Source organism: Hippoglossus stenolepis, chromosome 14 (assembly GCF_022539355.2).
Source record: "Hippoglossus stenolepis isolate QCI-W04-F060 chromosome 14, HSTE1.2, whole genome shotgun sequence".
Classification (NCBI taxonomy): Eukaryota; Metazoa; Chordata; class Actinopteri; order Pleuronectiformes; family Pleuronectidae; genus Hippoglossus; species Hippoglossus stenolepis.
Genome location: NC_061496.1, coordinates 6,855,624 through 6,880,386, shown reverse-complemented (window position 1 = coordinate 6,880,386; position 24,763 = coordinate 6,855,624). Strand labels below are relative to the sequence as shown.

Genomic DNA, 24,763 nt, shown 5'->3' with positions numbered 1-24,763 from the left:
CGGCCGGCGCCGCCGTCTTCATTTGAACTTTCCTCACTTTTTGAATACGACTGAATTGGGTCTCAGAGGCGCATTAAAGCGTCTGCATCAGTTACAGCAGAGCACAGATGACTTATAGCAGGTTTAAAGAGAGAAATGGGCAGGAAAAGACGCGTGTACCAAAAAGCCTAATCACATCTGAGACATCTGAGGTTTTTCTGAAAGTCTTTCCCTGGTTTCCATTTATTCCTGTGTGTCTGTGTAAGTTATCCCGGGCAGGCCGAGCCAAGCGTGGTTGCTATTTGTGTAAACAGTGAATGGCTGTTTGGGATTTTTATTTTACACACCAACGCCACGGGCCGTCTGGTGTAATGTTTTATAATCGTAATTACAAGGAGAGGCTTTTCTGTCTCAGAACCAATAGACTCCAGATCTAAACACAAACCCACCACAGAACCTAAACAAAATATTTAGGACGTCTTGATTCATTGTCAAATTACTTCTTTTTTTTCTGTCCCAGCCTCATTATTTATGTAGGGAAACACTTGCTCTTTTTCTCCAGCACCATCCACGTGGCCACACAGCGTTTACACCTGAGTGGTGCCAATAAGAGTCAGACTGCAGCCAGACAACCTTGAGACGCTTTTAATACAGTACATCCTGATGGGATGTGAGTTTTCAGTGTGTTTTATAAAACTGTGCACATTTGCTGTATTCTACTGTGTTTTTAACAACTATAGGGACATTAGAAATAAAGCATGTGGAAGAAGTTAAATATAAATAGTTACCCCCACCAGGGAGCTTATGTTATGTTTTTCAGCAAGATTATGAAAAAACTACTGAACGGATTTTTATCACTTTTTTCCCCACTGATTTCATGGATCTAGATTAGGGTGATATTTATCAGTGTGTTTGTAATTTGGTGCGGATCCAAATAAAAATCTGGATCTAGTGGATTTAAATGTGGTTTCATGAGGGGATAGAGACCTTTTTCAGCAACTGAACATTAACAAATGTACAAATTCAAATAACTTTATCAGTTTGGAACCTCATTTGTGTAAAAGCATCAGTGCCCATACAAAAAGGTAAAAAAAACTGTAACAAACTTGTACCTGAGTAAATGTGGATTAAGAAGGTCATCAACAGTTGCACCTTGAATAGTTTTAGATCGTCCAAACGAACATGACGGTATTTCAGATTTTCAGATTTGTTGGACTTCAAGGAAAGGAAGAAAGAAATTATTTTAAACTCCTCCCACAGATGTACAACCGAGAAAATGCTCCCTCAGAGTCATAGAGGCTGGACTAGAAACTACTGCTTTACAGCATCATTGAGAAGTGACTTGAAATCCATGAAAAATGCTTCTGATCATTGAAATGATCCTTATAAAAAAAACCTTTCAAAAGAGTGTGACATTACTTCTGTAGCACAGACTCCAGAATAAAGGGTTTTCTCATTTGGGTCTGTACTTGGTCTTTATGATTATGGAGGAAGTCTTTTTAGGCCTTGAACATGTAAACTTGGATATTTCTCATCGAGCTTGGTTGGTGGATTGATGTGTTTGTGATGAGTTGTGGGGTCGAGAGGACGTGAAACTCAACACTACTCGTTGAAGGGAATATCGGACGGATGAGATTTGAAGGGGTGAGGACGCGAGGGAGCAGAGGGGCAGATCCCGACGACATTTTAGATTTCAGGGTTCGGTTTTCTAGGAGTTGCTGCGGGCGCTGAGTGAAGAGGAGATGAGCTGCATGAGGTCGCAGCTGTTGGGTCCTGATGGGGGGGGTGCGAGCTTGTGCAATACGTATGTTGTTCTTATAATTACAGCTTCCTGTTAATGATTTGAAGAAGCTTTGAACTGTGGTTATAAAACAACATTAAGCTCAGAGATAAACTGAGGTTTGATGGCTATATTCAAACTAAACTACAGAAACTAATCATCATGCATCGAGGGTCAGGTTTTAAATGTTTGACAAGAAAGCGATAATGTAACATAGCTAAAGTTTACTGGTATATATTCCACAACCAAAGGAAGTTATCTACGAACTGTAATAAAAAACATGGTAATGAAAACGTGCAAACTCCAAAAACACAGCAGCATTGTTTGGATGAAAGGTATCTGGGATGTAAAGTGATAAGGCCTCATGCTGCAGTGAAGACATCCAACAGGGTACCTCCTCTGAGTTTGTGCACGTGTGTGTGCGTGTGTGATGGTGTCATGTATTAACGGGACGGTGTCCAACTGCAAATCAAAGACACTTGTAGGTCTGAGACAAGAAAGGCAGAGACGAAGGAAACAAAAGACAATCGCGTGGTCGCTCTTCTCGAAGGGAATCGTGTTTCCTCCTTAGAATAAACAGCAAAATGAGAAAACACAATCTGTTCAGCATTATTATGCATGTTCACGATTAGGAAAGGTCACACAGAAATAGTGCTCGGCCGAAACATGAATTAACTTTTTCAGTTTTTAGTTGTGAAACATATACTGATATTTTCTCAACCGCCCACAATGTCTACAGAGAAGATATTCATGTGTTCTGAGCTCACGGTGTAATTCAACTATCGCAGGAGACTCGCAGAACATGTGTGGTTGCAGGATGTAATGATCGCTCACTGACAAGGAGCCAAAATGGCCACCGGAGGCTGAGGTTGACTGGGGTCTGTGGCTGCCAGTGGCCCGTGACCGCGCTGGGAATGAACAGTGAGCGAGGGCAACTGAGGCGCTGCGTTAGAGAGAGAAGGCCCCCTCCAGGGTCCTCGTGTTACTACTGTTCACTGACTGCAGCCATACACGCTTCTGTCAGAGGGACGGATGGAGAGACTCAGAGTGAAGGGAAAGAGAAAAGAAGGAGGGAGGAAGCATCACAGATGAACGACATGACAGCTCCACTAAAGTGAAGCTAAAGCATCTTGACTGCCCCCTGGTGGGTGGCTCAGTATCGCTCAGAAACCCTGCATCCTCCATGTTAGCGGATGGGGCGTGGATCAAACTAAAGGTTTTGCATGCACTTGATTGGCCAATGCAGTCCACGGCTGATGTCACATGGTGTTGTCTGCACACGACTTTCAATAATGACAGTGTAATAACAGGGGCCTTGATGGGGGACCTATAATTCAGGAAGTCCAGAATGAAAAATATTTATTATATTAAATAGAGTTAGAATTTTTATCAGACGCCAAAACCAAATCCAAATCCAAAAGAATGTTACTGCTGTGGATGGAAAGCTAAGACGACGATTGCGAGCAGAAATACATTCTTCACATTATGAATCACAAAATACTGGCACAGATTTAATTGGCCAACGCTGATTCAACTCTACCTTGTTTTTGCCAGAGGCGTCTGGAACCCACACTGTATCAAATGGACTGAGGGGGCTAATGTTGGCTTTAATATGGCCTGAATCATGGTGGCCATCTCAGCTCATGATAAATATTGTGTAGAGTATAAAGAGTTTAAAACAAAGCAACCATTTCTGTTGCCAGGAATGTAAAATACATCAGTGCCAGTGAGTCAGAGGAATCTTCCCAGAAATGACAAAGCAGGCAGTGGTGGGATCGAACGGTAAACGCTGAAGCTTTTAAGAAACTGCTCATCGGTGAATTATCATTGATTTGTGAGAGAAAGTTAACATTTGTTAAGGAGCCAAAGAGGATTTCGTGTTTGTTCTGTAAATCTGTCTGTTAGCAGGATTAGGCAAAAACTACTGGATGGAACTTGGTGGAGGGATGCAGGTGTGGATCCAGGAATGTCACTTCACTGTCTTTGCAGTGTTTCCCACAGAACACCACCACACAACCTCTGTTGTTCTGTCTGAAAGGACACGAGGGATGTGGTTTTCACTATAATCTGATAATATTCTATATCCTATTTTGATGAGTTTGAAAGACTTGAGTTGTGCGACAGGCGTGGGCGGATCCAGGGGGCCTGTCCTGTCAGATGTCTTTCATTCTCTAAGTTTCATTGTAATTACACAATGTGCTCGACGAAGAAACGATTACAAAATATATATTCAATGATGTGTGACTTTGCTCAAAGCTACAGAGATAACAGTAAAGCAGGAATGACTTAAATATGCACCTTACTGAATCAGCAATTGTAGATGGATGTTAACATTTCACTGAATGCAACTTGGATACAGTTGTGTGTATATAATAATACACAGACAGACAGGCTCCCAGATACATGTTGGTGTTTGAAGTGTCGCACTCTGCAGAAGAATTTGTTTTAGGGCCCTGTCTTTGCCGACACAGGCTTGAAGTCACGAGTGCAGCTAAAGAGTTTTAATAACAGGGTTCACACACACGCTCGGTGATGTGACGTGCAGGGAAGGAGCCCAACATCAACCCCTTCACTCCTCACGATGCCCCTGACCTGGTGACATCACTTCCCCTGCAGGACTGCAAGGTATCGGGGGTCCGGGGGCGAGAGGGTGTCAGTCAGCCGGACCAATTAGCAGCAGAGGAGGTTAATACGTCTCCTACAACTTAACACAAACCCTGTAGTGTTTGGACAGACGCAGGCACACACAAACAGATCGAGTGCAGGGATCACACAGTAGAGTCCATTACCACAGCCGTGAATTACAGAGGAGGAAGGTGGGAGGGTTTTGTTTGACTAATCCCTGACTTATTGGGTGTAGAGGTCTCTGAAAACAAATAACAGACAGGGGGCTTTAGGAAAGCACAGAAGTGGAAATGGTGAAGAAAATAGATAGAAGAAAAAAGAGAGATAATTGATGGAAAACAGCACTGGAAACAGTTCTGTGTGTGTGTGTGTGTGTGTGTGTGTGTGTGTGTGTGTGTGTGTGTGTGTGTGTGTGTGTGTGTGTTCAAAACAACATCGGACTAAAAGAATCTTCCACTTTTCTTTTGTTCCTGAGTTTCACTCATAATTTACGGGTGACATTTAGCAGGACAGTGTTTTCAGACAGTGAGTTGTTGCCACCTGGACACTTCCATGTTCCCTGTTTTACATCTGTGGCGGCTCCCGGCAGCAACGTCCAGTCCCACCAGCCTGTTTAATACCACAGGCTGCTGTTCGCCATCTGGTATGATCTCACCACGCTGCTTCAACAGAGGTCAGGGCTTCACAAGGATTATATGGTTATTACAAAGTTTTGTTTTATTGTATTACAACAGTTGTCCCAGAGAGGATTATTTAAATTTAGATTCTGATGTTGCTCCACCGTCATCTCTCTTCTGAAGAGGTGAACTCTGCTTCCCTCTCTCAGATCCTCCTTGATTCCTCAGATCCTTCTGGCCTTCTCCCCAGTTTGGGAGTTTACATGTGTACGAGACAGTTTGCTTCAAAGTTTGGTTTCTCTCCATCACTTGGTTTTGTCATGTTTATCATCTATCCATCATGTTTATCCGCTCAAGGTCGCAGAGGGCTGGAGCAAATCCCAGCTGACATTGGACGAGAGGCGGGTCACTCTCATATCCACTCCCAGGGCGATTTACAGTCTCAAATTAACCCACGAAAACCCAGACAGACACAGAAAGACACCGTCTGGCTGTTAGGTCCAAACCCAGAACCTTCTAGGTAAGTTAAGTTTTGATTCTGGTGCCACCCCTATCGATCCGACTGTCGTTAGGTGAGCACACACACACACACACTAAAAAAAAAAAGCAAAAGTGCATGTTGTAGTTCTATAGAGGCAGCTGTCGGACTTCTGGCAACATAAGATCGGGGACATGTTGGAGTATGAAAAATATACCAGATCATAATCCGTTTTTTCCAAATGTAATATTTTCCCCTGGAGCAATATCACAAACATCCTTCTTGTTGCATTTGTGCCGCTGTAAAAATTCTTGTCTTAACTTTTTTTTTTTCAAATAACATTCCTTGAACTGACTCCAGGCTGCCTGCAAACGTCCGTGTGGAAATAATAATAACAGGAAAGAGAAGAGTCCAAAAAGAAAGAAAAGGGGAAAGAGATGATAGCCGAGAGCAAAGCCACCCCACCACCACCGCTCACCACCTGCCACACACACACACACACACACACACACACACACACACACACACACACACACACACACACACACACACACACACACACACACACACACACACACACACACACACACACACACACACACACACACACTTCCCTGCATGATTTATTTCCTTAGATCACAGACCCCACACTGAACACACAAAGGCAGACACTTAAAAACAGACAGGAGGACCCGTGTTCCTGGCTGACGACCGGCTGACGGAGCACGCGGAACAAGAATACACACGTTTTAAACAGAAGCCTGGCTTCCTGCAGGTAAAGTGCAATAATCCTGATGAGAGCGATTAAGAGGCGTGTGTTGTGGGGAAGGAACACAATGTCACACTATGGAGCTCACAAATAATCCCTGCTTACACAATATGGTGTCAAAAGATCTGCAGCACACAGAAAACCAAACAAAAAGCGCTTAAAGTCTGATTAAAGTCTACACACCTGACGGAGTATAGGGTGGAGAGTTCATGAGGGGAACATGGTAATATGTTGGATAAAGGAACGTTTATAGTTCTTCTATGTGCATTAATATTCTATATGTGCATTGTTTATAAGTGTGTTAATGCTAATGCCGTATTTTTGTTTTTGTATGTTATATGGCAACACAATGTGCCGTTAGTTTGTGAGAAGCTGTTTTTGAAGCCTTGAAGTCCTGCGCCATCTTGGTTTTTTGAAACCAGAAGCAACCATATTTGGAGGAGCAGGGGGTGGAGCCTGACTGAGAGAGGACAGTGCCCGCCCTCCTACACGTGTCACCTGGACCCATTGGGCGGTTCTAGCTGTCAATCACATGGTATCCACCCTCTGTGTTTTTTTGCATATTTTCCTCTAAATGCTGCAAGCTGTGTTGAAGAAGACGCCAAGACTGAGACCATAAACTCATGAGGAAAATGTTATTGACATTACAAATCAAGTAATATTAATTAATTCATCAGAGGAAAACATCGGATTCTGAAGCCAATTTCTAAAAATCAAACTCTTGGTTATTTACTCTACTTTCATAAATTCACCCACTGGCAGTGGCCTCATTATCCCAGAATACACTGCGGCTGCAAGACTAACCGGTGACTTGCTGATGACAACTACTTCATGAAGCTGAGGCAGATAAGACATGTTGAAGGAATGTGGCTGTGACAGTTAAATCAGAAGAGGGGTACAGAGACAGACACGAAGTATCCCAGACGATCAGATTAGTGACGTTAATCCTCAGCTGGAAGACAGCTTGTGTGCAATGAGTTATATTTATGTGGGTTTTAATTTAGTCCACAGAATCACAGGCAGGACAAAACACACACACACACACACACACACACACACACACACACACACACACACACACACACACACACACACACACACACACACACACACACACACACACACACAGGCTGACAGTTATCAAATGGATAAAATAACAGGGAGGCCGAAAAAAAAACTTGACATGTAAATGCAGACACGTGATATTTTTTGCCAACGTGCTGCTTTTTCAAAACAGTCTGGAGAGGATGTGGTTCCTGAATGTTCCAATAAAAGATGGTTTACAGGCTCCTGCTCTCTGAAAAACAAACAAGACTAACTAGAACAGTATTCAACTGAAGGGCCGGACACATGCTCAGACACGGTTTACACGTGTGTGTTGTTGTTGTCAGATGTGCTCATCTGTGTGTTCAGAAGAAGTTGCTGCTAAGGGTTGTCTGACAGATAAATACAAACTCTTCCTCTCCAGGTGCTGATGCTTTACATCAGCTCAACTGATTCTGAGTATTGATCCAGTATCCATCCATCATCTGTTCTGCTTATCCTTTGAGGGTCAGGGGGGGCTGGAGCCAATCCCAGCTGACATTGGGCGAGAGGCGATACCCAGCACTCGCACACACAATCACACTTAGTCAATTTAGAGTCTGCAATTGACCTAACCCCCAATCTGCACGTCTGTGGACTGTGGGAAGAAGCTGGAGTAGCTGGAGAAAACACACATGGGGAGAAAGACCCCCAGGCCGAACCCGGAATCAAACCAGGAACCTTCTTGTTGTGAGGCGACTGCAGTAGCTTTACCTAACCTGCCTGACTGGAATGGTTCTGTTTGCTTCGTCAGTGGTGATGCTGGTTTATGAAACTGTAAAAGGGACCTGCAGTAATTGAGCGGCGGCGAGTATAGAAACAAAACCGTTTAAATTGACATCGATGTCCGACCGTGCAGTTAAGAACGAGTATAAATCCTGATTAAACTAAGAGTCTGTCGTAACCTCAATGATGAAATTCTGTTTAGTTTCTTCAGCAGCTCATCAAGTTAAAGTGGATGTGAATCTGTACCGTCAACGACCACATCCGTCTTCATTTGAATCACTTGAATCAATTCCACTGTCGCAACATCCAAAAGTCTGTCCAATAAAATCCGTCTCTGGAACTGATCTGGGAGCTGAATTACTGCCTGAAAGCCAAAATGTCCTCTAGTCATATCCACGCACTTTTCTATCAGGTGCCAAGACCAGTAACTAGCAAATTGATTGATAAATTGACAACAATTGATAAAATGAGAGGGTGTCGTTTATCAACAATCTCAAACTGCATTGATCACATTAAGCTCTACAAATCACTAAACATCCCCCTGGCTCAGACTCCGAGTCCAAACTGATAAAACAAAAGCCTCTATTTATATCCAGAAACGCTGAAGGTTCACTGTGCCTCCCTCTGTTCCTCTCACACACGCCGCCACCGAAGGCAGAGAGAGAACATTTCTGTGGACACTTTGTCTGCATGAATGTGCGTTTTCTTTTTCTGAGTTCGAGTGTGTGTGTTCATTGGGGGTTTAGGTCAGAGATCAGGGAAACCCCAACTACCCCATCTAGGCCTTGTAAGCCTCAGGGACAATCCATGAGGAACACACACACACACATATAACACACACACACACACACACACACACACACACACACACACACACACACACACACACACACACACACACAGGTTTGTGCACCTATCCTTTGCATTAACCTCTATTCATTGTAGACAGCCTAACCTTATCCCTAAACTTAACCATGACCAATTCATACCAAACGCTAACCATCACCTAATCCACCTCTTACCACTACGCTTAACCAGGACCCCAGAAAACACGTTTTGCCTCGTTAGTACTGGGCTTTGGTCCCCGTGAGGTCTACTGGTCCTGACAAGGTCCGTGTTTAAACTGGACAAGGTCCCACAGGGGAAACAAAAACGAGTACACGCACATTCTTAACCCACAGACTTTACCAGACCAGGCCTGACCTTGACCAGACCTGCCAACAGGGTTGCCGACAGACAGACACAGGGGATTCTGGGAAACAGGAAACAGGAAGCGGGCCCTGTCCGAGCTAAGCGTGAAAGCCCGGCTCATAATGACTTGTGTATGAAACTCTCCGTGTGTGAAGACAGACCTGCGCCCCTTGCTAGAGCCCAACAAAGTAAATTGCTTTAATGGTTAAAGCCGGCGACACATCGTGACAGTCTCCACGTGTGTGTGTGTGTTCACGTGTGTTGGCCTGTGTGTGTGCGTGTGTGAAGCCCGTTGACCTGGGCAGCATTTAGCAGAGAGGCATCCAGGCCGGTGGGAGGAGGCAGCAGAAGGATCTCCGGTTTCAAACATTGCCGGTGCCCTGGGACCGACCGTGTCAAAGGGCCTGTCCCCGATGGGCCATATTAGGGCTCTGATCCCCAATCAATCAGCACCGCGCTACAAAGAATCCACAACAAGGTGGCAATTAAGCCCCGCCGAGGATTTAACCAAACATGTGTGCGAGATTGGGTTTTGTAAGAGTTACTGTGTGTGCACTTCTTTGACGCGGTGAGAGTGTGTGCATTGGTGCGACTGAATGTGGGTAAAACCCTTATAAGACAGAAGGGAGGGGGGGACCCAGCCCCAGTCTGCTCCGGACGTGCAGAGCAGAGAGGACAGAGGTGAAGAAAAGTCTCAGCAGGCCGTCTTTGTTTTTCCTTGTGTATCAGTGTAGCTACATACACACTGTGGTAATGTATACACACATTTAACAACTGGAATCCAAAAACTAAAGCAAACATGGACAGAATACCATTTTTTTTCCCCATTTTCCACAAGAAGGTTTGGTCCATTTTCCATGTTTGCAGCTATTTTGCAGCTATTGCTCTCAGTCTCAGTCTCTGGGCTGAGAAAACTCCATTATTATGAAAAAATCCTCATAATTCCAGCAGAACCCCCCGACGTTAGCCTGATGTGGAGTGCCGAAGTGGATCAGTATGTGGAAGAGGGGTCGTGCATCCAAAAGTTGAGTGGGCCTGTCATCCCCTCAGTGAATGGGTGCGATGCTTGTGGTGTGGAGCAAAATCATCATTAATCCTGGCCGGAATCTGAGAACCACAGCGGTGTTGACACTGGCAGTGAGGTGAGGAGGAGTGAAACCAAAATCCAGAGTTTCTCAATGCGGCGCACTCACATTCTCCGGCCGAGTTAAGAGGCTATTGTGACCAAAAGCAGCTCTTGCTCAAACGCTGCGAGAGGAGACGCTGGATCTTAAACCGTGGAGCTGGGCTCAATCCTGCACGTTGCCCAACTGTCCCAGATAAGGACACTCGGACTCATTTCACATGCAACAAAGATAAGGGGCGTGTTATTTATCCGTTTGTCGACTAACATGGCAGTAAGAGGATTTTACTCCATTTATAAAACTGCATTTAAAGTAATAGTTCAACATCCTCATCATTCCTTTCTTGCCAAAAATAAGAAGAGACGATTGGAACAGGTCAAAAGTGAAGCCTAATCCTCCTGATTTCCCCCTGGTGGCTGGCTGCAGTATAGATCATTAACCCCGCCTCCTCCATGTTTGCGCATGGGACAGTACATATTCAATAAATGTTGGTTTCTGTAACTGATGTACATACAAGTGCTCTTTTTTCCAGTAGGTTTGGTTTTAATTAGTTGCAAGCATCTCCCCAAAATACAACAAAAAACTATTAAAAAAAAAAAAAAACTGCAAAAACACCAGTACTGCTCCCTCTCAGGGACCGGACGGCTGCTGCTCCAATACAACCCTGTCAGAGCAGCTGTCAGATTTTTCAGAGATCGTAGACACACAGGAGGAACTGCAACTGCATATTCCTGTGGATTTACTCATAGTTATAATTCTCCTGAATTTGTTTGTGCACAGTTAAGAGTTTTGCTATTAGGATTACCTTAAAAACAGCAGATAAATAGTGAAAGGAGACTGCAGGGAGGCTGCAACTAATCTGAAAATAGCCAAGACCACATCAATATTTCTGTCGATAGCTGATTTAATCATGACAAAAAGAGGCGGCAGTGAGTCTTGTCTGTTTTGATTGTCTTTGCGGCGACTTGCATCTTCGCCACATCAGTGATAAGTCATGTAAATGCCAAAGTCAGCTGGTGGGATCAGTCACACCACAGGTTTGCCCGCTGGACTCCATCCTGAGAGCCATGATGCATATCTGCGAGCAAAAATGTTTGTAACAGATAAACTAAATAATTATCTCATTTATTTGCATCTCAGGTGAATGCCGTGACATGTCGTTAATTAATTAATAAGGATTTCTGGATTCGTTGCTGATCTTTATCAGATAAAAACCCTCGACGGCATCTTTTGATCCACCTTCTCTCACAGAGCACAAAAGAAGACCGTCCCCGGCAGTGATTGTGTAATTACCTGCTGTCTTCATAAATCATCTTGATTATACACAGACATTGTAAGTACAAGCCTCTCACAAAAAGCTGCTGTGGCACAGGAAGAAGAAGGGAGACGAGGATTCAGAGACATCAATCAATCTATTATTATTACAGTACACGCATATTTTACTGCCTGATACCTTTGAGCCAGTCTGAGAAAGCTTGAGATCAACTCGGTGTGACATATTCGAGTCATTACACATTTTGGAAACGACTTCTTGGAACCAATTTGTCAATCAAACCCGGCTCTCCTGTGGGTGATACACACAGACACACACACAGACACACACAGACTACAGTCCTGTCTATACAAAGTCAAATTACTCCAGAATTCTTAAGTGTCTGATGATTTGATTGTAAAATTGGACTGTCAATCAGCGCCACCACACAGACACCCCTGCGGACACACACACACACACACACACACACACACACACACACACACACACACACACACACACACACACACACACACACACACACACACACACACACACACACACACACACACACACACACACACGCTAAATGGTCTGTATTGATATAGAGCTTTTCACAGTTGTTGCCATCCACACCCATACACACATTCAAACAGTGCATCTCTGTACAACACTTTCTCTATGAGAAAGTTTCAGTGTCTTGCCCATGGACACTTTGGCATGCAGAATGGGGACGACTGGAATCGAACCTTTTGGTTAGAGGACGACCGCTCTACCCCCCCTCAACCACAGCCAGCCAAGTGTAATGATGATGCTTTTTGTCCCCATGATGTGACTGTATTTACAGATTTAGATCCCCCTCGACAATTGGTAAAACCTGGACAACACACACGCAAACACACACATATGTATTTATGTGTGTGCATTTATGTGTCTATTTGTGAGTGTGTGTTCATTACATGTATATATGCACACACGCAAATATAAAAATCATTTAACACACTTAAATATAGGAATTATTCTGAGTCACCAAGTTGAGTCCAGACAAGATGAAACTGTCAAATTAATTACAAACCTACAAAACGTAAATACTGTGTTTCATATATGTCCACATGTACGGAACATCTGCACGGAAAGAATATAATCATTATCGAACCAGCACTTTCGGGAATGTGTGATTGTTGGATCCACTGTCAAAAGCGGTTTCAATTGACAGAGACAAAAAACAAAGACAGAAAAGAACCAGGCCAGAGAGAATCTGTTCCTGGTTAAACATGTCTCTCCTTTATTCTTCAGAGTGGACAGAGGAGGGAGCAGAGAGGCTCGGAGGAGGGAAAGAAAAAAACCCAGCTATTTTTGTAATTGCTTTTTTTTTTTGCCCAGTGCTGAAAGAAAAGTGGTGGGGAAAGTTTTGAGAAATTTAAACAGCCTTGACAGCCAGGGTGTAGTGGTATTAATCTTTTCAAACAGGGAGAAAACCCCTCTATTATAAACACAGACAGAAACTCCGGGATCAGCGGCCATGTTGCATAAAGTCTCTTTATCGCTGCTGTCAGATTAAACACTTCTACATCCATAAAGTTTTTGGAATTGTAAAAACAGCTGTTCTTCATATAAGGAATTACGGAGAAAAGAAATCAACTCATCTTTCTGTTACTTGGGAGCAACAAAATGTATTTTCATCTAAATGCCAAACAAGCAATGTTAACATTTGGAGTCATGTTTGTGGCCCCTGATGAATGTAGGTCCACTATTTGTGGTCCTTTAGCTCCGATTTTGGTCTCCACCGTCATATGTCTCTGTCTCTCTGCTGCTCGGTGCTGGACTGGATGGTGTTGCATGGTTTACCAACACAACGGTTTTGTAATATCCTTAAAAACTGTACCAAACTCCCTTTTACTCATGCTTATACTTTAAGAATGACAGTGTGTTGATGTGAGTGCTTCACTATGAAAGCTACAGACATGGCTGCAAGAAGGAGAGCTCTTGTCCACGGCTTGTTGGGAAATAAAACTTTTTGTAAGTTATTTTGCTTACATAGCCGACAGTATGGCCAACTGAGCCCGACACACCTCCACAGGCCAAGGGAGCACAACTGGCAGAACTGGTGTCTATTTTTCTATTTGGTCAAATTTAATTGAAAATGACGGTTAATGAGGAAAACGCTTGCAGCATAATTTCTGTGTCCGTATCGAGATATTTAGGCAGCTCAGCGTACAGGGAGTTTTTTCATAGCCGACTGCTGTGGCCAGAATCACCGCTACGAGAGCGCTGAGAGTCTGAGGCCATAAAACCAACAGAATGGTAAATGGACTTCATTTATATCGAGCTTTTCAATTTTTAACGACCACTCAAAGAGCTTTGCACGTGACTCGCATTCATCCATTCAAACAGCCACGCTTTTCACCATCCAACAAAGCCACAAGGGGCAGAATCAGGGTCCATGGACACTTCAGCGAACTGGTCGACCCGCTGCACCACCTGAGCCACGCAAAGATGAGCTGAAAGATACTAAAGCAGAGGGGGAATTGCACAGTTTGCAACGTTTTTGTTTGTTTTCTGTGATCAATTTGCTCTTTGAAATATCTTTAAAAAGGAAGAATAAAGCCACTTTTTCACTGGTCAATAAAACTAGCACCTGGCTTTTGTCTGTAATGGGAATAGATACAATCGGCATTCAATCCCAGGTTAAATGACTCTGCAGTAGCTACAGGTTTTTATCGGCTCCTGCTCCGATGGGCAGTGATGGAATCATGAAGCTCGCGTGAACGTGCCAACTTCTTCCTGTTCTTTATTGAGGCCGTCTAGACACTGACGTTGCATCTTCTCTGGCGTAAGGTTATGACGCACATTGACCTTCCAGGCATTGACGTGTAAATAGCCATGAACGCTTGTGCAAAACTGTTTTTCCTATATTTCCCATATCGTGTTAGACGCTGGTTTCCGCTGAATTTGTAAAGTCAACTCACCAGGGAACAACAATAACCAACCAACCAAACAAAACAAAAAAAATGGAAACTATTCTACTGGCAATGGGAAATAACTGAATTGCTTTTTAAGCAGATTTACACGTGCTTGAAACACATGCGTATACATACCGATCCGTCCAATGCAAAGCTAATAAATAAAACTAATGAATGTGATTGAAAAAAAGAGACACAAAGAGATTAGTGTACGTCTGCATCAAAGACACTTTCCCCTTCTCTTTTTCTTTGCAGACAGTTTGTATGCAGGCCTCAGTTTGGGGGGTTACGAGTTATTAACTGCTTCTGATCCGAGCTTACAGCTAAACCTCCCGTCTGCTAATGCAGCTAATCGCACCCGAACGCAGCCGACCCCGAGCATCAAAGAACAACATGCGAGAGTGTTAATGGTACCATCCTCCTCCCACTCCACGCCAACACTGTTTTTCTTTCACTCCCTTCACCCTCCCGCCGTCTCCATCTTCTTTTTTTTCTCCTGCAATGAAGGAAGTGTGGCAGCGCACAGAGAGGGGGAGAAAGAGAGGCGGAGAAAGTTGGGGGTCTAATTTTGGCAGGCGTCGCTTTTTCCCCTCACCCTGTGTTTGTTCTGGCTCTATGAAAACATCTCCGAAGAGCGGAGGCGAGGGAGAGGGGAGGAGGAGGGAGGGAGGAGAAAGTAGGGGAGGACCATGGGGTATTTGGAGGACATGCACTAATCTTTAGTATTTGGCAAAAAAACGCTGGCACAACGATGAAGTTTGGATTTATAATTTTCGTGAAATTGCATCCAAGCTGTTTAAACATAAAGAACTAGTTCAACATTTTGGAAAATATGTTTCGTGCCTAATAGAAATAAAAACCCAGCAGTCCAGCATTCAGACCCTTGAGACTTTCTCTGACAGATTTGAGACCTGACTTATAAATTTGCCTTGAAATGGCTTGAAACCTCAGGTGGACGTGTTTTAAACAGATATGGCAGGAAGAAAAATGTTTTAAAACGTTCCACCATCTCTTCCCTCTTTCTCTGTCCATCTCAATCGTCCTCATAATCCTTCCTCGCTGTATTTCTGATCTTTACGTCTCCGCCTGGGCTGTAGTCGAAAAACCTCGAGGATATCAGCCTTGAGTTTCCCTGCGGCTACTCTCAAAAAACCCAACCCTGAGTGTACGAACACACACACACACTGTAATGCCCCGCACACCACACAGTGTATACTTAAGGCCAACGTGGAGGGGCTGGAAATCACAGACCGAAGCAAAGATAAACAGAGGATATGAAGTTCATGTTATGTTCAGGTTCAACAAGGTGGGTGGCGTGAAACATTTCCCCAAATTTAGTAATAGTAATATTTGTGGCTAATTCATCCCAAAAAAGCCAGAAGTTGCCGTGAAGGTGAATTTATTTCATCTAAACCGAGAAGCTTCTGCACCAGATGTCTTTCCAGGAGAACTTTGAGGAGCAGGAGTTTTGACGTCTGAACAGCTGCGTTATGAGGCAAGCGGGTCATCGCGTGTCATCATTAGGTGACCTTGTCTTCTTGACGTTTGCCACCCTAAATTCACAGCTAATGAGTCGGCCGTGACACTAATGACGAGCAGCAGTGACGATCCGGCCGCCGCCGCAGCTCCACCGCTGTCAAAGGAGGCCCCCCTGTCCGTTTAAATGAAGTCTGTAATGACTGTAATGAGACTTAAGATCTCGGCCTGGTCCTCACCCGACTGCAACACTTTCCTTTACAAGTTGGCGTGGAAGCAAAACAACACGAGGAGAAGTTAATTTATTTGAACGTGCGCAGTGGGAAGTAGCGTGTGACACGTAAAAGCTGCACATCGGGGAGTTGAAATCCTGGAAATCCTCAGATTAAAGATGAGGCGAGAAGCTTAGTAGAGAAATGATTCAACTTAGCTGTGTTAACGTTTATGACTTGGATATAAATTCATGAATATCATCATCACGGTGATTATCACGATTCTGACTCCTCTATAGCTTCTACAGCCAAGTTTTCAAAGGATAAACCACAGACTGTGAATAAAGATGGACGACGTATCTCTACCTCCTCACACTATTCAGAAATGAAGCCAAAATATCCCGGATACAATCGATTGCCATCTTCATTTGAAGATACACATGCTTGACCAATCGTGACTCAATCTCAGCCGTCAATGATTTTTAACGTGTACTTTCACTTTTAAGTTTGGTCCATGACCCACTCATTAACATGGAGGAGGCGGGATTTATGACCTATACTGCAGAGCAAGCCTCGTAAGAGCACTTGACATGTTTACCAATATTAACTTGATTAAGACATTAGTCTGAATAAGACACTACCATGTAAACAGCATGACCTGAATGAGGACACTTGGAATAAGCACTAACTGAATTAAGACATGTGGAGTATTCAGAACAGTATGTGGACATGTATACGTCTTAATCACATTATTAGGTCACACTGGAGTTTTCATACCAACAGCTTGATGAAGCATGACCTGGATTCAAGTGTAAACATGTAGTAGGACATAGAGTAGATGCGAGTCATATTCAGAATATGGAATATTTTATCAACAACACACGTAAACATCATCATCGAAATAGTCTTAACACTGGTGTCGCCGATGATCTCTTATGTCAACATGTAACTTATTTTGGTTCCCATTCAAATTCATTCAGAGTTTATTTTCAATCTGCATGACTGTTGTGGAACCAAAGGCTCTTACATGTTTTTTTATTGATGTTTCCCAAGAGAAATTGCATTGTGATGTTTCTGTGCTCCAGCTGCCTGCCTTTGAAATGGGCTGTAATTCGGTCAAACAACAAAAAATCAAAAACGTGTAAACAAAAATGGCAGAAAGCAGATGTTTGAGAAGGAGCATGTGAACGAAACGTGTGCACATGTGGGTCGCCCGTGTGCGCGAGTGGATTTAGTACGTGTCGGGTATCCGCTGTGTGCCAGCAGCGAGGACTCACAGAACGCTGCGTGGAACATGGCAGCGAGCCTCGCCGTAATGTCACTGGGGAAAACCATCGCGCTCGAGTCGTTTGATCCTGCGAGAATCAAACGAGCTGAGAAAGTTCATGGAGTTTTATCCCATAACACTGAGGAAACTTCAAAACAAAGCAAAGGAAACTCGCCAGACTTGATCCGGGCGGCGCAGAGACCATGGAAATGTTTGAGTGGAATATCATTTTTTCGATGCTTCAAAACATTTTGCGTTGTTTGGTTTTATTTGCCGCTGTCGAGAGCCCCCTTTAATTTGATATGCGTGTTAAAGAGATCAGGCCTGCGGTTGGTTTTGCTTGTACACTCCGGCAGCGGGCAGCTAATTGAGCAACAATAAAACGTTATATAACAGCAACCACATAGACAGATGTGAGTCATTGTTCCACACGGCTCATTTTAGATTTAGTTTCTAGGTTAAGTTTCAGTTAATCGACTAAAACTCCGGAGCAGACACAGGGCCGTCGCTCTCCGCTCTGATAAACTCATTATTGGCCGGGAATTAGATGAACGTCACAGGTTTAGAATATGTGAGCATTCTCAATCATGTCTTGTTTTCTGATTAGAGTGGTTTGGAAGCAAATTAAATCAATTTCTCCGACGCTTCGAGGATCGGCGCCCTAAAGACGCCATCCGGTGCGTCGCAGACGTCAACATGTGCTTTCTAACATGGTCCACATTCCAACTGTGCACAGTCTGTACTCAAACGTGAAGCATGTGAGCTGTGATGGTCGAGCAGAAACCGCCGCGGGGAACATACAGTAAGAGCAATGATGATTTAGAAGAGTTATATTAAATATTCATTCAGCCACATTGAGATCTGAAGCAGTAAGAAAAGAAAATTACAGGTAGGGCTTTGTTATAATGAATGAACATGCAGTTTAGGACTTGATGATTTAACAACGCTAAGAAGTGTCAGACGACCACAAACAGCATGTCAACAAACTGTGGGAACATTGTTTGAAATTGTCTTTTATAGGATCTTGTTTTTCGCTATTATGACATTTTTTCTCATTATGGACATGATAGGAACAAACCCACAATTGATGATATTCATTAAGAGAAGATTCTTGTGTCCTCTGGGAGTTTGTTGGTTCACTAGACAAAGCTTGTGACACATTCATGAGCATGAGTTCTCTCTGCAAGCGACAATCATCTCACTAAAATGCAAGGAAATGTCTGCCCGTGTGTGTGTGTGTGTGTGGCTCGCATATTTTGAGAAGTGTTCATCCCATCTGCTTCACACTGAGCAGTTAAGGAAGTGCAGTGGCGAATGTGGTGCATTCAATAGACTGTAAACCTCCACGAGGCCCAACAGGCCCCTTGTGAAACTACATTTAAATTCACTAGATGCACACACTCATAAATCTCAGTCCTCTAAACAGGCCATATATTCCCATTAAGATCCATGAATTATTCTCTGAGAAAGAAATGAAAAATGCTAAAAATCTTGCATTGTTAAAGACAGTGAAAAAGAAATTCCTGGATACCCTGATCCAGATTTGAACCAAACCTTTAATGGGTTCTCTCTTGGGTCGTGTCCCACCCTTCCACAGAATTTCATGGAAATCAGTTGAGTAGTTTTTGCATAATCCTGCTATAACTAACAAGTTAATGCAGACAAAAACACAACCTCCTCGACTGAGGTAATAAACAGCTATGACATCATTGATTACGGCACGTTGTGAAGATGGCTGCACAACTGTTCATCCAACTGGGTCCAAGCATGAGCAGAAGAAAAACCTTGTCCCTCATCACCTCCAATGTGGAGCTCTGTCGGCTCTGCACATTTGAAATGAAGTATCACAGCATATGGTCGTTGTGGTAACGTCACGTCACATCACACCATCCGTCACCATAACCATGTTATTCCCGCCGTCTTATATTTTCTGTTTAGTTTAACACAGAGAAAACTGCTGAAGACTGTTGCTACAGTCTGTAAAACATTTCAGTGTCAAGTCGAGTTGTTTCTCAAGACGCAGCATCAGAACAGGCCCGTTCCAAACAGGCATGTTTAGAATGGCACTGCACTAATTTCTGAAATAAGACCCTCAGACCTTTTTGCGATTCACATCCGCATAGTGCTTACAAATCTTTTTTTTTTTTGTTAAAGCATCTCCTCTATTTCATCCTGGTAAGTTCAGCATGAACCGACTGACAGAGAGAAAAAAGGAATAGAGGAAGAGAGACTTACGTTGGCCTTCCTGCCAGAGGTGTAGGGAGTGGATCTGGAAAAGAAGACAGGGGGAGTTTTTTACAACAGGATAAACAATATTGCTCCCAGATTTTTCTCTGTGCAAGCTGCCAGCGACAGGCCGGAATCAGGTAAGACTAGTGTTGCTGGAAGGAGCCAGAAATTCCAACCCCTCTTACCGAATTTGACGAACAGCACCCCCGTTGTGGACACGGTGCCCTGGGTGTTAGTGGCCACGCACTGGAAGTAACCCGTGTCCGTGGTGTCCAGGTTGCGGATCCGGAGCCGCGACCCGTACGGCATGGAGCGGTAGGAGACGCGCCGGGGCTCCTGCACGACGGGGGCGTCGTTTTTCAGCCAGCGCACAGCGGGGGGCGGGTTGCCGAGCACTCGACAGAAGAGCTCGGCCGTGAGGCCCAGAGAGGTGGTGATGTTGTTCAGGGGAGCTTCGAGACGGATGAAGAAGGGACCTGAGAAGACACAGTAAAGATGAACTATGAGATAATACGATAGGATGAAGGGTTTTAGGAGAACAAATATAAACAGTCCCCTTATATTCAATCAAGCTGCACCAAATTTTCCACATTGATAAATATCAGTTCCCTAAACATTTGTTTCATCAAGATCGATGAATAGTTACTTGAGAAAATCTTGGAAAACACAATGCTAAAGAAAGCCAAAAATAAATTCCTCCATCCACCCCCTGATCTGGATCTGCACCAAAACTATTTTGGTCCTCTCTGTATCCTTCCACCAAGTTTCGTGGTAATTTGTTGTTTTTGTGTCATCTTGCTCACAAACACACACACAAAACAAACACAACCTCCTTGGCGGAGATAAAAAAAAGTCAAGTGGGAAGAAACATCAAGAGCGAGATGTCTGGAAAACAGACAAACAAGAACTCAAAGCCAGGGGCTCACATAAATCCGACAACACTTACTGTACAACGTCAGAGGTAGTTTTTCTAAAATAACATGCCGCTGCGTGCATAAATACTGGTAAAACAACTCAATGTTTTCAGGCACACATTCAAAGTCTGGTTTTGCAGGTTATTCTGTGGCTCTCACTACGACGGCACCTAATTTAGCTTTTCATCAGGGCTCTGTGATGCCAGAAGGGTTTTCCCCCGGCTTGTGTACGAGGCAACACTACCTGTGTGGTGAAAAAAAAAAAAAAGACCAAATAACCTTAAGGAGAGAATTTAAGTTGTTGCTATTTTGGAAAACACAAAGAAAAAGACTTGTTTTTGCATGATTATCACCAGGATCACATTTTTCCTTCGAGGTGGTCAAGGCAAAAAAAACAATGTGGAGGGCCACCTAAGAGTTTACATGTGCAAGAAAAACAGTGTTCATGTCACTGGAAAGTTCGCTTGACCACAAAACCCAGCGTAGGTATGCAGAAATGCTCCTGGTTACACACAACCGGCCAAAACAAACAAAGGAGGAGAAGCACATACAGGGGAATCTCGAATACGGGTCAGACGAACTTCAGTGTGTGTGTGTGTGTTTGACTGGAGAGGTTGACGAGCACAAACACAAGCAGACCTACACCTTAAAACGTGTATAAACAATGCAAATTAATTAGTTAGATCATCTCTGCACTGAAACACACAACGTTTAATATGCCTCATATTTCCTCCTCCTAAAAAACTGCAGCCCTCCACAACCTGAAGTGGGATTTCGAGACATAGGTCTGATGAAATCACACAACAGACCAGGAGCGTCGTCAGGAACGAGGCTTCAGCGGTTGAGGCTTTTTGGATGATTAATACACAACGACCCAAACACTGCACAGGATCCAGGTCTTGCTTCCAAACCAGGGTTTTCCCTACAAGGGCATCGCTGTCTTCTCCGAAGCTGCTCCGCGTCTCGCTCGCTCCTAATACATCAGTTTATCCTCTATTGTTTATTACAGCTACACACACCTACGCAGAAAGATGTGGAGAGTTTGCAGCGAAAGCTTCTCAATAAAATTCCAGGATTATCAAGATGAAATTGACTTTCCCACATGAAGCTGTGTGTGCTGATGGTTTTACTGCCTTGAATTAAGCCCTCCATCCTTCCCTTGTCTCTGTCCTTTGAGGGTCAAGAAGGGCAGGAACCAATCATAGCCGACATTGGACGCGAGGCGGGGTATACCCTGAACAGGTCGGTATACAGAGAGAAACAACCAACTCACACCTATGGGAAATTTAGGGTCTCCAATTAACTTACACTGCAGGTCTGAGGACTGTGGGAGGATCGGACTGAGAAAACCCACGCAGGGACGAGGAGAACATGCAACCTTCACACAGAGAGGCCCCAGGTGGCCATAAGGTTCGAACCTGGAACCCACTGCACCACAATGCCGTCCCTGAATCAAGCCCGTCAGGGAACTCTATTCCTGTCATCAAGTATTTGCAAGACAGTTCATTTTTTGGGGGTTAAAGTTTGATTTAGTTTGAACTGGTGACTAAATTTGTGGGAAATGGACAATCCTGGTCCTGCTAATCTTGGTGTAACAGTTGGTGTAACAGAGGCGTTGGATTTTTTTATACCGACAGTTTGGTTTGGAGCCTGCTGGCACCCTTACTTGGTCCTCTCTGTCACCATAGCAACCTTTGCTGTTGTGTGTAGGATTTATCTGATGTAAGCATATTGTCGAGAGGTGTTTGAAGAAGTGCTTATGATGTGTCTGCTAAATGGAGATGTGGGCACATTGCTCTTGGCATACAGCCTCTCTGTGTGTGTGTGTGTGTGAGTGTGTGTCTGTCTGTCTGTGTGTGCTGTCCTCCCTAAAACCCCCAGGCTTATCACAGCGATGTGGTAGTAACAAGTGTGTGACAATATGAGGAGACTCCCACCGTCGACCACCACTCTCCCCCTCACTTCTCCTCAGTCTCACCCACTTTTTTATCCGTCCTCTTTTCTCTAAAACACACAACCTCGCACAGTCCCGTCTCTTCACAGTAAAACGCCGCAGTCAGAACAAAAACCTCCAGGACGTCAATGTAAAACGCATGAACCGCATTTAGAATCACTCAGAAAAATATTCAGAAATAACGAGATACTTTAGAATCATCTCCTACACTTACACTCTCCTCCTCTGCTCTTCCCCGTCTCTCCTCTTCTACTTACTCCTCCACTCCCGCGCCCAGGCATGTGCAACAATTGTAGACATAAAACACATTTTTCACTTAAGAGTGTGTGGGGGAGAGATTTTCTTGCATTACATCATGTAGACATTAACCATTAAAACACACACACACCACAGACACACACACACAAGCTATGTCCACACACACGTCCCCTGTGTTTTCAGTTTTTTTCTTTAACTGTCCTGTAAATGGATTATCAAGGTAAATCTAATAATTAAATGTAACATGGTGTAATAGCAGGGTTATATAATGGAGGGCTAGAGGTCAAACTCTGATTTGATCAGCAGCACAAATACAATCTACAGTGTGTGTGTGAGTGTGGGAGAGAAGGAAAATGCAGAGTGCAGCACTTTGTGTCACTTGTTTGTTTTTAGAACTTTTATTCGAATTTGATCTCTCTGTTACCGATTATAACCACTTTAAATGTCACGAGACAACTAAAGGAGATTGAAAGAGATGACGGGAAGGTAGAGCGGGTGTTCCACTGATCTGAAGGTCGCTGGTTCAATCATCTGCATGTGTAAGTGTCAGTGGGTAAGACGCCGAATGCTGCCACAACACTTCACTGCTGCAATGTGCCTGTCGAGTCCCACAATATTTATGATAAGAAATAATAAAAATATATTGATTCAAGTAGGGAAAATTTGGGTATGACAGCAAACCAAGTACAGAATAAACACAAGAAAAATAGTAAATAATAGAAATATAGGATAAATAGAATATGATCCGTGAATCAAGAGCAAAGAGGGTTGTGGAGTGATGGCACTCAGTGGCAGTTGACCGCATGTGGGGGAAAACTGGGTGGTCAACGTGATGATGATCTGTGGCGTCTTAAAACCCCCAAAACGACTTACTTCATGTATTAAATGAGGACACACCCCCACTTGAAAGTATGTTTTGCCAAAGGCAAGAAAGTCACACAAGCTGAGACACTTCATCATGTGATGAGTGGAGGTTGATGGAAAAGAAAATGGTTTTTGGGACTTTTGCGACCGCTCACCTCATTAGCTGCTGCAATAACGGACTCTAAAGCAAGCAGGACCAGAAAGGGACAGAAGAGACGAGAGGAAACGTTAAAAAAAAAGCGCAATGAACGATTTAATAGCAAACATGTCCTGCCAATGTCTGTGTAACAAGGCCACTCTCTATGTAATTGTCTCGCGATGAGTGTTGTGGTATTTGGCACCAGGAGCCCTGTGGAACTCAAGCTCAGGCTGCGGACTGTCCCTTTAATGTGGCAGGCGACTAAATGGCGCCCTGTCATCAGCCTGCATTTTCTCGCAGCGGTTTTGTACAATCAAACACTCACACGCAAGCACACAAATGTAAACACACGCACACCCACGCAGCCGCAACACACACAAATTATCCGAGCTCGGAACTGGACGAGCTGCACATTACCTTCTCATTTCAGCAGCAGCTCTATATTTGAATGCATGTGTACGTTCAATTACGAACACAGCAGTGAGGCTGAGCCAGGCGGGCTGCTCCCAGCACGACGCAGGCTCAAAAACAAGAGCGGCCTCACAGCTAACTAAACACGCTCCGCAGATAGACTGAGCAGCCGGGACTGTAGCGCTGCCAGATACGGTTAAAGGTGAGTTTCATTAAAGTTGGGTCAGTCTCCAGCAGAGAGAGAGGACAGGAAGCTAGAGGAAGAGAAAAACAAAGGACGGATGAAGGAGAGCCTCAGAGGAAAACCAGTTCAGTAAACTATCATCACCCCAGATTTCAGCCCAGTAATGAGCCTCTTTCAGCTTGATAACTTCCTGCTACTGATGCATACTGATAGAGCCACGCTACCTGAATGCTGTCTGCTCGCTCTATCAAAACCATTCCCCGCCTGC

The 24,763-nt window shown here is 44.0% G+C and overlaps 1 protein-coding gene across 2 annotated transcripts in view; it reads right to left on the bottom strand.

The window, feature by feature from the left end:
* The window catches only part of ror1 (receptor tyrosine kinase-like orphan receptor 1), a 122,434-nt gene that overhangs the window by 14,819 nt on the left and 82,852 nt on the right, over window positions 1-24,763 (bottom strand). For both annotated transcript variants that reach the window (XM_035176027.2, XM_035176029.2), the window contains 2 exons: window positions 19,957-20,247; window positions 19,778-19,811 (listed from right to left, as the gene is read on the bottom strand). In XM_035176027.2, the coding sequence (XP_035031918.1) occupies window positions 19,778-19,811; window positions 19,957-20,247 (325 nt within the window). The remainder of the gene's footprint in view (window positions 1-19,777; window positions 19,812-19,956; window positions 20,248-24,763) is intronic.